The sequence below is a fragment of the Buteo buteo genome, chromosome 3 (genome assembly GCF_964188355.1).
Source record: "Buteo buteo chromosome 3, bButBut1.hap1.1, whole genome shotgun sequence".
Lineage (NCBI taxonomy): Eukaryota > Metazoa > Chordata > Aves > Accipitriformes > Accipitridae > Buteo > Buteo buteo.
The window spans coordinates 55,249,584-55,263,340 of record NC_134173.1 but is presented as its reverse complement, the minus strand read 5'-3'; the positions used below and the strand labels follow the sequence as shown (position 1 = coordinate 55,263,340).

General features: G+C 37.4%; 1 protein-coding gene across 1 annotated transcript in view; it reads right to left on the bottom strand.

The window, feature by feature from the left end:
- The window catches only part of SPAG1 (sperm associated antigen 1), a 46,943-nt gene that overhangs the window by 18,189 nt on the left and 14,997 nt on the right, over window positions 1-13,757 (bottom strand). The window contains exons 8-12 of the mRNA XM_075023697.1: window positions 11,249-11,379; window positions 10,498-10,604; window positions 8,919-9,081; window positions 1,614-2,048; window positions 1,134-1,233 (exon numbers count right to left, since the gene is read on the bottom strand). Coding sequence (XP_074879798.1) covers window positions 1,134-1,233; window positions 1,614-2,048; window positions 8,919-9,081; window positions 10,498-10,604; window positions 11,249-11,379 — 936 coding nt within the window. The remainder of the gene's footprint in view (window positions 1-1,133; window positions 1,234-1,613; window positions 2,049-8,918; window positions 9,082-10,497; window positions 10,605-11,248; window positions 11,380-13,757) is intronic.

The following is a 13,757-nucleotide window of genomic DNA, read 5'->3' as shown; positions in this document are numbered from 1 at the left end:
TGCTTCCCAGTCTAAATTATTTCTCCTTCTCTTGTGTTCACTAAGCATCATGGGTCCTTGTGTATGCAGAAAATATGCATGACAGTAAGGACACTATCATTAAGTAGTAAGAAAATAAGCTTCCAAAATGGTAAGAACACAAGACCCAAAAACTTTGTATTACTGATTTCAGTTGAAGTCCTACATACTTCAAACCCCCTGGATAGAAAAATGTGATGGCTGTTAAGTATGCTATCTTGTTTTATCAGCCAGCTATCAATGGTCCTGCATCTATTTTAACAAAATATTGTTAACAAGTCAATTTTTTTCAGATGACATATTCAGAAAACTTTTCTGTCAGGTAGAATATATACAGTAAGTCAAACATTTAGTTTATACAAAGGTACATGCACATTTTTAGTTTTGGGTTTTTTTTTTAACAGTGGTGTTGTGCTGTAAAAATCCCCAACTGATTAATTAGTATGATTTCTGTCTTGGGATCTTTTTTTGCACCTTAAGCCTCACTCTTACTAACCCCATACCCATCTACAAAAATATAAAAAAAGACATCTAGAAATACAGTAACAATTGAGTATAAGGCAGTGTTTGGAAGTTATTGAAGGTGTCTGATCTCCTCTAACTCCTGTATCCTTAAAAGCCACAATAAGCAGAAAGGATTTTAGCTCAACTTCTGAACAGTTGTAATTACTGTTTATAACTATGCCAAGTATGTACTAAAAAAACCACAAACAAAAACAAAAACCAAACACAGAGAACACACGTATACACCATACATATGCTTGAAAGCAATTTCCAACACTGTGATAAGCATCTGGGTTAACAAAGCTTTCATGACTAAAGAGCATCATTGAAGTAAGCCTGCTTTTATATTAAAAATGTTAGTCTTGCTATGTATTTCTGTGTACACAAGAAGCCTAACAACTGCCCCTCACACAGTAAGATAGTAAGTTAAAAGTTACTCCTTCTCTAGGTTCCATGTCATTATTTACATAACTGACAAAGATATCTGTCATTTAGACAAGGAACCAGACTTTACTGAAGATTGTTCTAAGTCAAACTGCAATAACAATATATCATTTAAAATGTTTAATCATCAAGAATGTTGTTGCTCTACATGGGAGGTTGCAATTTACCTGTTACAGTCCTGAATGCAGTCAGCGCAATTCCCTTCTTTGAGGTAACATGCAGCTCTGTTTGAGTACAAGATACTTAAATCATCTGGACTTTGTTCTCCTAAAAGAAGTTACAATTAAAATCAAAGACCATTACTAAAATGACATTCAAGAATTAAAGGCTTGCACGCTCTAAGTTGCACTGCAGTGATGCAGTCTGCTGACAATGCAAAGCTGTAAGCAGCTTTCCTTTATCATGTCACCTAGAATATGTAATTATTCAAACACATAAATGCAAGCAGCTCTGCCCCAAGAAGTTAAAATATTATTTCACTCATCTTCCTACATTTTGTGCCACATGAATTGTCCTCTAGTGAAATGACTAAGAATTTACTGCACAGTAGCTCCTGCCAAAAATCCAGAGATAGGCTAGGTCATTTTTAGTTCCTTTAAGTAATCTAAACAACAATCCTATATGTAAGCATAAGGTATTACACCCACCTAGACCAATGACATATTCAATTGCTTCCGAGTATTTGAGCACGGCTTCTCCAAACTGTCCACTCTTAAATAATTCGTTTCCTTCACTTTTTAGTTTTGCTGCAGTAGGAGGAAGCGAAGTAGAACAGCCACCACCAGCCGACTGAGACCCTGCTCCGTGCGATCTGGAGACCTTCTTAGCTTCAGCTTCAGGGCTTTCACTCTTTTGGTCACTGTGTAAATAGCCATTAACTTCCCCTTCACGGTCTGGCAAATGCTTTTGTGATTTTTTCTCTGCTGTGCCTTTTTTTAATCTGCTCTCAGTGGATTCCTTCTGCTTCTGTGTCTCTCCGTCCTCCGCCTTACTGCCTCCTCCTTTGCTATGAAACTTTCTCTGCGCGTTCCCCATCGCACCCTCCGCAGCAGCCGCCTCTCCTCTTACTGGCACTACAATTTCTGCAAGGAAGTTAATGAGCTGAGTTAGAGCTTGCATCATCAGAAGAAACTATCGTCCTGGCAGAAGAGGGGTGTACAGCCAAAGAACAGGGGACCAAATACTTCAGGCATCCTAACGTTATGAAGATTTATTTGCCTCAGACAACACTTTCAAGAACACAGAAAAATACCTACTCGCCCGTAACTTGCAATTATTACTATGAAATCTCATGTCTCCTTGCTGGGCACATTGTGAACCCCTGTTCTGGAGTGTCAGAATGGTACGGAGTTCACCTTGAAATTAACTCTTTAAATACTGGCTGTTACAATACAGGTACTTTGATTTTCCATGACCGAATCAAAATGCTTGCATGTTAAAATTGGAACACATAGCTAACAAACCAGTAATGTTGCACACTTCAAAACTGTCCTCAAGTATAACATAGGAGGGTTAAAAGCTTATAAATAATTCTCAAAAAGGTTTCATTTAAACATAATGTCAAAAAGCCCTTTATAGATACTTCTGATCATTCAACTTTCACTATTATTTATTACTAATTTAATTAGGAAAAATCATGCAATAAGGGTATCAGATATTAACATACATATATATTCCTTATTCACCTGAATTCCTAACAGATTACCACCACGATATTCAAACATAGATTTCTGCAGAGAGCCTGACTCTTGATACTACCAGTCACACAAAGCCAACTCTGTGTTCTGGTACTATTAAGATGCTGGGTTTTCATCTTCCCTTAGCTTGATGTGTTTGTCTGTCCAACAGAATTTTTTCATGCCTTCATATATTGGAGTGATACTTCCAAACTCAAACTAAACTTCTGAAGTTGATTGAATATGGATGAACTCCAGGTTGTTCCAAATTACAGAAATTATTTTTTTAATGCACAAAATGTTACTGAAATCAAACTGAACAGGATGGGAAAGGATAAGATTTTTACAAACAATAGATTTTCTAGTGCCTAATAGACAGAAGCTCCAACTGCCTCCTTCCTAGCTGTGGTCTCTGTTTTAAAATACCACGTTTAATAATAAATTCATACTCCACAGTGGGAACAATGAACGATAGGATAAATCTATTCTACTCACACAGACATTTTTATAAAACTTAAAGTAAATTATTTGTATGAGACTTCCATCCATCCATTCATCCATCCATCCAATTTGGCAGTGCCAAATATGCCAAAAAGGATTAACATCTGTTTGGTAGGAAGCATCAGGGTAAAAGGCTAGCTGGGCAGATGAATGAAGACAGTAGTAATATAATAATGATTTCCTTAGGATACATGCTAAAATACTTCCATTTTACATCCACCAAAATAGAGAACACTCTGTATACCTTCTAGTAAAAAAAAAAGGAAGAAAACATTTTCAATGTCACAGACAAACAGGTGATAATGACAATTTTTTAGAAAACACAGCAAAACACTCTTGAAGAGCATCCCAACTGCTAGAGACTAAGAAAAACCAAGAAAGGAAGATAATGTGTGATGTGAATGTCATTAATGTGAACATCACTTCCTGAATACAGGAGAAAATTTCCTGAAGTGCACAGAACCAATACTGGATTAAACAGGAAACATTTATAGCATTTGGAGTCCCCCTGAAAGTAGGAATACTCACAGTTAACTTTTTTAGGTGTCAGATTATTCTAATTGCCTAAATATTTCTGGACTGAGTAAACACCACGCACTAAATTGTAGAGATGTATTTCTCAAATCTAATTCTCACTGTCTTTCAGTTTCAGTGTTTATAAAGTAAACAATATTCCTGTATCAGTCTCTACAGAGAAACATATTCATGAAAGCAGTATTCTGGGTTTTGCTTAAAAAAAAAAAAAAAAAAAAAAAAAAAAAAATCAGTTCCTATGAACTTTTCTTAAAAAAAAAAAGTCTAGACACATTATAAATTCCAATGAAAAGTTAAAGAAACTTACTTAAAAATATGGACAGGATTTTGACCAGAATGACAATAAATACAAACTTTAAAGACTTTGAATTCATGTTACTACTAAAATAACAAACTTTAAATGGAAGGACTGTCATAAAACAAAAGGTAGTCAATACTCCAAAAGGAATATTTGAAGTTGTTTTTTTTTAATAGATGACATTGTCTTTCCTTTAAAACTAATTTCCAGCTACACAAAGTATTTATCCTCCAGAAGCATGGCACAGAATAATGGTGGCAGAATGAAAACAACGTATCTAAGTTCAGTTCACAATGAATTTACATATTATGAAGCCAGGAATCAGTTTCAAGTCTTTTATCTGCTCTGGACTAGCTACATATGAAGGCAACTGGAATGGTCCAAATCTCCACAGATTAATTTTTAATAATTTAATTTTTTTTTTGCCACACACAGTCAGCAAATATCTGTTTTGTATTATGTCTTCTTGGTTTAGCTGGTTGAGATTGTACCCGAATTGTTCTGAGCCAGAACATGTAACAAACAAGCTTCTAGAATAACTCTGATCTCTACTGCTTAGGGGCAATCTTTGTTTATAAAGAATGAAAAAAGATTTACCAGTCAGCATTTATACTGACACTGTAATTGAAGGTTTTTCTTAACTTCAGGATATGCATTACAAGTGCAATTCTAGAGTGAATTTTCAATGCTGTTTATTTTAACATGATCTAAAATTTCATATTGCAAGCTTGCAATACAGCCTAAAAGCCACAATAGGTTGGGCCCAATTGTGCTACACACTATACAAATTAATTATAAATGAGAGTTCCTTCTTCAGAGAGTTTACAATTCTAAAAAATCAAAAATAGCAAATGAACAAGCACAGTGGAAAGAGGATCAAGGAATACAGAATAACTATTATATTGGATAACAGGGTAGCCAAATGTCCTCATACAAGACCTCATCAACAAGGCTTCTAACCGTAAGAAGAACAGACACAGTCAATTATTCAAGGCTACAATGGCAAAGAAACTTCCTATTACAGTAAAATTCTAGTCACAGAGATTACTACAAATTAAGATTTGGATAGATGAGAATTCATATGTGGCATAAAGGCCAAGTAAGCAAGGATACAGAGCAGCCAGTAAGTATTAATCAGCAGATAGCATTTCAATTATCTCAGAGCCTCAGTAGAAGAGGAGAGCAGAAAGCAATATCATGAATGCTGAAAATACAACAGCAAGCACAACTGATCGCTTGAGTAGAAGAGCTCTAATTGTCTCCTACATGATATGCTTTGCTTCTCAACAAATCAGAAACTTCAAAATGCAAATCTAAGACTTGACTCACTGTTCTCTGTGAAAAGCCATGAACATTAACACATTATGTTGAAGAATTATCTGTAACATTAAATAAATGTTTCATTATTCCACATGGAATAATTCAAGTAAAAATGCAAAGACAAAGAATCCAGTTTTATTTGAAGATGTCCACTTTATAAAACATGATTAGAAAATCAACAAGAGAAATTCAAAGACTGTTATCAAACCCTATTTGTTTTGGAAAGCTGTAAATCAGTCATTATGATGACAGCCCCATTTATTTAAGGGTGGAAAGCCCATTACTTCAGAGAAACCATGTTACATGGTCAAGACCAGCTGAGAACGCAGTACATAATTCATCAAGGATGCAGAGACAGTTTTCATACCTATTCGGCTCCTAAGAACATTCCCAAAAAAGGACGATCTAGTGGAAGAAAACAAAGTTCCAAGGTAGTGGACTGATATAAGGAGATGCTCTTCAATACAAGAATGGTTCCAAATCATGGTACTGTCATGTTCAATGACAAAGACCTTAATTTGGTGCTATCAAGTAGAAAACAGACTGGAAGAAAATCACAAAATAACTCCCTGTAGCCAACTGCTGTGGGATCAAGTAAATTTAATACCACATAGGCAGCAAAACTAGAAGCCAGATGAAGGATTTAACACAAAAGAAAAAGAGGTGCTCTAATGCTTCAATACCGAGTGTCAGTGTACCAAACCAGCACTCTCAAGGCGCACAGAAACGGGATATATACCAAAAAAAAAAAAATCCTTAAGGGGAAAAAGGTCTCATCTAGAAGAAGAATATTCTCTTCCCCTCTAAAGCATAATAAACAAACCACATGTGGTAGGTGCACCCACCCTGCTAAAGACTAAAACCCCTCAAAACCTCTCGACTGTTGAATGGTAGCCTTCCCTATTGATGACTGTCACGCACTCTGGTTGAAAGGCAAAGCCCTCAGCCAATGAAATACTTCAGTAGAAAGAAACTTCTCGACCGTTAACCATATATGACCACAGATCAGATTCCACTAGGGTATAAATGGGGCCCCGCTGGAGGGCATTTTGAGCTGGTCCTCCTTGGAGCAGCGGGTCTGCAGTCGGGGACATTCCCCTGAGGTTGGGACACTGCCTAAGGAAACTCCTGGAGGCTGAGAGCCCTCGCCTTGCAGGGTGAGTGATTGCACATCTGGGTCATCATTTCTAAAACTTCAGTCAGCTGTGTAGTTATTAATTCTGTTTGGTATCTTGAACCTGTAGTTTACTAATGTTTGTTGGACTGTTAAGCGATTTTGATTAGAACAAATGCCATTCCTAGTTTATCACCTGTTAAACAATTTTAGTTAGAATAAGTTTCCTTTGAGTTTGTCACCTGCCTAATTTGATTTTATAAGCCTCTGCAACACCATGCACAAAGAAAACACTCTCTAAGCAACATCTTTTCCCACTGTCAAAGCCTAGCTTTGTCTGTTTCAAGGTTTCTTCTATTCTATGTGCTCCAAGTACATCTTTTAGAGACCTGCTGTCAACTTAGCAATAACAGGTTGAGAAATAATAATTTTAAAGCTAACTTAGACTTTATTTGTTTAAAGCACTCTCCTTTTTATGAACAAATATTTACTAAATTTCAGAACTGTTCAATATATTTACAACAATATTTAATAATTTAATAATTTAATAATTATTATTAATTTAATAATTATTTAATGACCAATAATTATATTGTAATATATCAAGTAAATACCACAAAATTCAGCAAATTTTTATGAATTAAAAAGGGGCTATTTAAAATACTTTTATCTGTAAACCATATTTATCACTTGAGAACTTCTATAAACATATCAAAAGATCAGGCGTTATGTCAAGTACATACATAATTTTTAGTTTTTACAGTGCCTGAATACTAGTTTTTACAGTCTCTAGGATGTAAGCAATTTTCTTTCTCTACTGTACAAAAAGGACTTTATTTACTTTTGCTTTCAGCACATAAAAGATGAAGAGAGACTACAGCCTTTAGACTGTTCTATTCAAAGCTGAGAAATTAACTCTTCAGAGCTAAAGAAAACAAAAAATATTTTGTTGTTTATCTTCCAATCTCTAAATTATAAGTTTAGTAGGAATGCATGAGGCTTACCAACTAGAATGTGAAATAAATGTGACTACATGACTGGACTATGTGGACTACTGGACTGACTGGGACTACATGACTAGATGTATAGAGAAGACATGTAAAATGCTTAGTTTACTTGTTGTTGTTGTTAGGTTCACAGAACATACCAGATTTACTCAATAACTGAACTGGCTTCATATTTGTTTCCAGTTGTACTTGAAAACACAGAGTAACCTATGAAGACACTTGCCTCCTAAATCTCAAGCTTGAGAACACATGTGACTGACATCAGCTGACAATCATCCCTATGTTTAAAAGCCTAACCTTTCATCAACAAAATGGGAATATTCCTATGGAGCTAGAAGGCACTTAGTCATCTGAATGCTCCCAATGGAAAGCAACCCCAAATTAACTAATATTTAAGGCTAGGGACATGATCTATCCTTTCTTCCAGGGTTTTAATGAGGAGACTTAGTGGATACCTACTGATTTTGAAAAATGTATTTTCCTTAAATTTGTGTGCAAATAATGCATTATTAAATGCCACATGTACTGTCTAATACTCACACTTAAGTTGGAAAACCCACAGACTGATTTAATTTCAAGATAAATAATTACATAGGCCACGGAAAACACAAAAGTCGCAGTTGTCATGCTGCATTACCTTACAGAGCCAACAGAAAGGAGAAAAGGTGGAAATCAACCTAGAGATGTTATTCTGTTGCAAGGTTGGAGCCCAGACATGCAGATGAACCCAAAAGCAACCTGCCAGTGCAAGCGTCAATAGCCCCTGCTGCCTCACTTCCTCCTACAAGTCACATACTCTGATTATGCCAGTAGCGTCATCTCAGCAGTCTTGCAGTTAGTCACACCCTAATCCAGGAACAGAAGCTGCGCTTCGACTGCTTGTAAACTACATACAGTACAAGAATTGCATATTTTTTACCTCTAATATATACTTTGGGAGCACACAGATGATCTCTTGCATTAAAAACCAAAAAAAGACTGATAGTTTTCAAAACAACAATGAAAAAAATCAAACTACATGCCACTTGATTGTTTTTACACCCTTTGACCCAATCAAGGGAGGAAAAATGCAGAAGAAAAATGTGATGGTGGGAAGGCAGGAGAGCTGTGTGGGAGAAGGAGCTAAGGAACATAAAACGTTCTCATAACACCAAAAGAAATTCCCAACTGGGTCCACATCAAAGGATAGGTATAAAATTACACAGGACACAGGGAAGTAGGTGATTTATAGCAACGTTTTCCACCTGCCTCTGTTACATATTCTATATATATGTAGTTAGTTATATATATATATTCTAGAAATAATTCCAAAGATGTGTAATAAAACTGGATTCTAGATTTCACACTCGGATCTACTTTAAGTAGTGAATGTAATTTTAGTCTTCAAACAGGCAAAATTCTTTGCAAGCAAATATAGATGAATTGTGTGAACAAACATTACAGTATCAAAGGCAATGATTTTTTCCTCAGGTTAAAATTAAATAGAAATGACATGACATTACTTTTATCTCTGCCGCTTCTTTCATGTTCCTCTGCATTTTCCCCTCTTCCTTCATCACCATCTGAATCCTCTATATCTTGAATAAGTATTCTTTTTCCTTTGCCTTGAGTCTCAGATACAGGCTTTAAACTTTTCAGTTTCTTTTCAATCTCTAGCAGATATTTCTGAAATAGAGAAAAACCAGCAATAGCAGAAGCCTTTTTTATAGGTATGTAAATTATAATTTATATACAGAAAATACATTCTGTTAAATAATCCACATAAGATCCTGAAGAACCAGCAAAATTAATGTTACTGATATAAAACCCAAGAAAATATATGTGACTTTTCCAAGAGTCAGTATCAAAACCAAGATTAACACTCAATTTCTGTCTCTTAGAAGATATCACACAAATATGTAAGTTCTTTTCTTGATGAACTGCTTAAGCAAAAAATAATTTAAAAGGAAAAAAAGTAGATTGTATTATTGTGATATCTGGCACGGTCTACTCAGAAGAGATACGTGGAAAACAGGCTCTTTCCAGAATCTCTGAAAAAGCCTAAAACCAGTTTATCAAAATTTATGCTATGGAGAATTTGGTATCTAATGGGTATCTGATGGAGGAGTGTAACTGATAGAACTAGAACCAAGACACACAATTTCTTAGCAGTGTAGCAGAAGGACACTGTTGAATAATGAAAAGGTTTGCTCCTCTTGTAAGAACTGCAAATTAAACATCCTCTCATTCCATAAACATTTTTTGATTGCTCAAAAAAAAATACTCCAACTGCACTTCATACATTCAGAGCAGAGTAAGACACACACAGCATTATGCACTATTCTGAATTTAATTCAATGCTATACAAGGAAGTGCCATTTCAGTACTCGCTTCCTCAAGAAAAAGATAAAACAAGGACAGGAACAAGCAAGCATTCATGTGGACAAAGTACCTTGAAGAATTCCAGTTACTAACAACCAATTTACCTTTATATTAGTGACTCTGCACATAAACATTTCATTCTGCATGTGTTCCATGCATTCATATATAGCTCAAGAGGGTTTTGAGGATCCTCCAAGCAAAGAGCAACCCAAAAAAATGCCCTGCCAAGCACTTGTCACTTCTAGATGTCTCAGCAAAGGCATAATAGCTGGCACAGATAAGGACAAAGTACAGAGATCTGCCTTCAGCCACAGAAGCATTGCTCAGCAAAGCTACTAATGTATTAAGAACTCTGGAAGAGTACCCAAAATAAATATCTTATGTCTGGTATTATAAGAAGTCTCAGCACAGCCTATTTGATAATCTTTTCTATAAGCATGTTCAGCAGCAAAATTTTAGGCACCTAAGTTACGTTAATAGAGCAAGACTTGAGTGCCTACAGGTTCTCACAATTAAGTAGTGAACAGAAGATCTTGTCCCATTCAAGTACTTAATTTCCACCACAGGCACCTATGTGGTCTTGGGAAACTGATCACTGGCACAGTAGATTGAGTGTGTCCTCAAAACTCATATTCAAATCAAACAATATAAACTGTACTCACTTTATGCTACAACTGCATACAACCTCTTTCTAGTCATACTCAACTCATTTATCTTTACCTTAGCTATAGCGTTTTCTGGTTCAACACACAGTACTTTGTTCAGATCCTCTACAGCTGTCTGGTAATTCTGCAGCTGATTGTGTACAGTGGCACGGCGCATCAGAGCTACAGAGGAACAAAGTGTATTATTTATGTATTTAAAGCATAAAGCAGATAAAAATATGCTACTTTTTCTAGACATATTAAGTGTAGAAGAGTTTTTTAAATTCTGTATTTACTTCATAATGACTCTGTATTAGTAATAACTGTTCTCTTGATCATTTTTAATGATGCAATTTCACATGACACCTTTTGAGATAGCAATCATGAATTATGAAGCATCTTTTATTATTTTTCCAATTTTTCCCCTCCTCCCATGCAAATATAGTTAGCTACATTCAAGCCCTTGCCTTCAGAAAGGATTAAATCAGCAGCTTTCATTGTTTTCATGTCACTTCTAAGGTAATTAATACTTCAGTGTGGGAAAAAATGCACTGCACGAATACAAGAGGGCTTATAGTCATCATATGAAAAACAAGAGTTAGCCCCTTACCACTTAAGAATAGCCATTACGGATCAACTGGGTGAACTGCATAAAACTTCCCCTGACCCCGAAAATACTGTTAAAATTACTTTGGGGAGCTACTCGTTTCCTTACTCATACTTAGACCTGATCTAAAGCTCAGTGAAGTCAACTAACAACATGAATGGGTATGTACCATTTTATTTGCTAGAAATAAACTAATGGGCAAGTTTGTGTTCTACTTTACCTTTTACATTGACAGGTTCCATATCTAGTACCTTCTCACAATCTTGCAAAGCACTATCCCAGTCCTGAAGTTTGATTTCTGCTTGAGCTTTGTTATTATATGCAGCTGCAGTGGGTATTACTGATATACTCCTGAAAAAAGGGAATATTGACCATGGTAGGCTCCTAGTTAGAAAACTTGAATGTATAAACACTTCACTATTGGAAGCTGAAAACAATATTATAACAATATTAATACTGATATTCTAACCACAATAGTGGTTAGAAACTCTGTCCTGCGAGACCAGAGGGAACCATCCACCAACTAGATTTACCATCTTCAGAGGTCTGTTGCTTGCCAGGGCTTAGATCTGAGATGTTGCACAGAAGGTGCCACGGCTCATCTGTCACTTAAACTATTACCTCATGCTGCCATCCACGTAGACTCGAATGAAACTGCCAAATGAAACCTTTGAGAGTATCAAGAGTAACTACAGAGCTCTGGAGGTGATGATGAAGAGCATGGGGGACCACAAGGGCTTCTCCTTGATCTTGTTTGTAAAGAGGAAAGACTCAGGTAGCAGTGGATGAATTGTCTGGGTCAATGTCTGGCTGCATGACTGGTATTGTAGGCAGGTCTTTAGCTTCTATTACAACAGGATCATCTCTGAGCAATCTGGAATGCATATGATGAAGTGGTGCAAGAGAATCTTTGCCAACACCCTTGCTAACCTAGCAAGAAGGACTCTGAACTGTGTTCACTGGGAAGAGGGGGCAATAGGGAAGTCCTGGGGGGGACAGCATACTGGAAGAGACTCACACCTTCCTTGCGAAAAAAGCATGGCTGGAGGACAATCTCAAGTGCTTGTGCACAAACGCACAAAGCATGGGAAACAAAAAAGAAGAATAAAAGGTCTGTGCAGCTATGATCTCAGTGGGATAACAGAGAAATGGTGGGATAATCTGTGTGGCTGGAGTGCTGTGATGGAGGCATGCAGGTCTTTAGAAAGACTAGGAAGGTGAGGAGGAGATGCATTCTAGCCTAAGCAATGATTAAATATGTGAAGGTTTGTCTTGCAACAGGCAAAGTTTGTCTTGGAACAGGCAAGAGACTGACAAGCCAGTCAAGAGAGCTGATTGGTAAGAATAAGAGGTCAGACTGACATGGTGACATCATGATAAGCGCATGCTTCAAACTGCCTGATGAAGAAGAACAAGCAGATGAAGTCTTCTTCAGGCAACTACAGGAAGCCTCACAATTACAGGCTTTGGTTCCCATGGGGGACCTGAACCACCCTGGTATCTGCTGGTAGGGCAAAATGACAAAGCACAAGAAATCGATATGCTCCAGAAATCTCATAGAAGACAACTTCTTGACACAATCAACAAGTTGACAAGGGGGAATGCTCTGCTGGAATTGTTACTCACAATCAAGAACTGGCTGTGGATGCAAAAACTGACAACAGGCTTTGCTGCAGCAACCACGAGATTGTGGAGTTTAAGATTCTGGGATAAATGAGCAAGATGAACACTGGAATTATAGGCCTGGAGTTCAGAAGGCAAGATCTTGGCCTGTTCAGGAATCTGCTTCGCAGGATTACAGGGAGAATACCCTCCCTACAGGCCAAAGGGTGCCAAGAGAGCTGGTTGATTTTCAAGGACAGCTGCCTCAAAGCACAAGAACGATCCTTTCCAATGTGCAGGAAGTCAAACAAGCATAGAAGGGATGAACAGAGAACACTTGACAGATGGCAGTGGTGATGGGCTACCCAGGAGGAATATAGGGACACTGGCTAAGTGCAAGTGATGGAATTAAGAAAGCAAAAGCTCAGCTGAAGTTGAAACTAGAAAAAGGATGTGAGCAGCAACAAGAAAACTTTGGTGGTTTGGTTTCTTTTTTTAAGGTCTATCAACAGCAAAAGAAAGATTAAGGAAACTGTCGGCCCACTGGTCAATGCAGCAGAAAACCTAGTGACAAAGGACATGGGAAAGTCTGAGGTACTCAGTGGCTTCTTCACCTCAGGCTTCCCAGGTACCTGAGTCTAGAGGCAGATTCTGAAGGAGTGAAGCAATACCCACAACAGAGGAAGATAAAGTAGGAAACACTTAAGAAAATAGGATATACACAAGTTCCAGATGGGGTGTTCAGGAAGCTGGCCAGTGTTACTACAAGACTGCTCTATATCATCTTTGAAAAGTCATGGTGACTGGGAGAGGTTCCTGGCGACTGGTAAAGGCAAATGTCACATACATCTTTGTATTGGGTTTGTGTGGCAAGGTTTTGGTAGCGGGGGAGGGCTACAGGGGTGGCTTCTGTGAGAAGCTACCAGAAGCTTCCCCTATGTCTGATAGGGCCAATGCTAGCCAGCTCCAAGACAGACCTGCCGCTGGCCAAGGCCGAGCCCATCAGTGACGGGACCCAAGCTGGAGCAGTCTGTTCCTGAAGGACTGCACCCCATGGAAGGGACCCACACTGGAGCAGTTCGTGAAGAACTATAGCCCGTGTGAAGGACCCATGTTGAAGAAGTTTG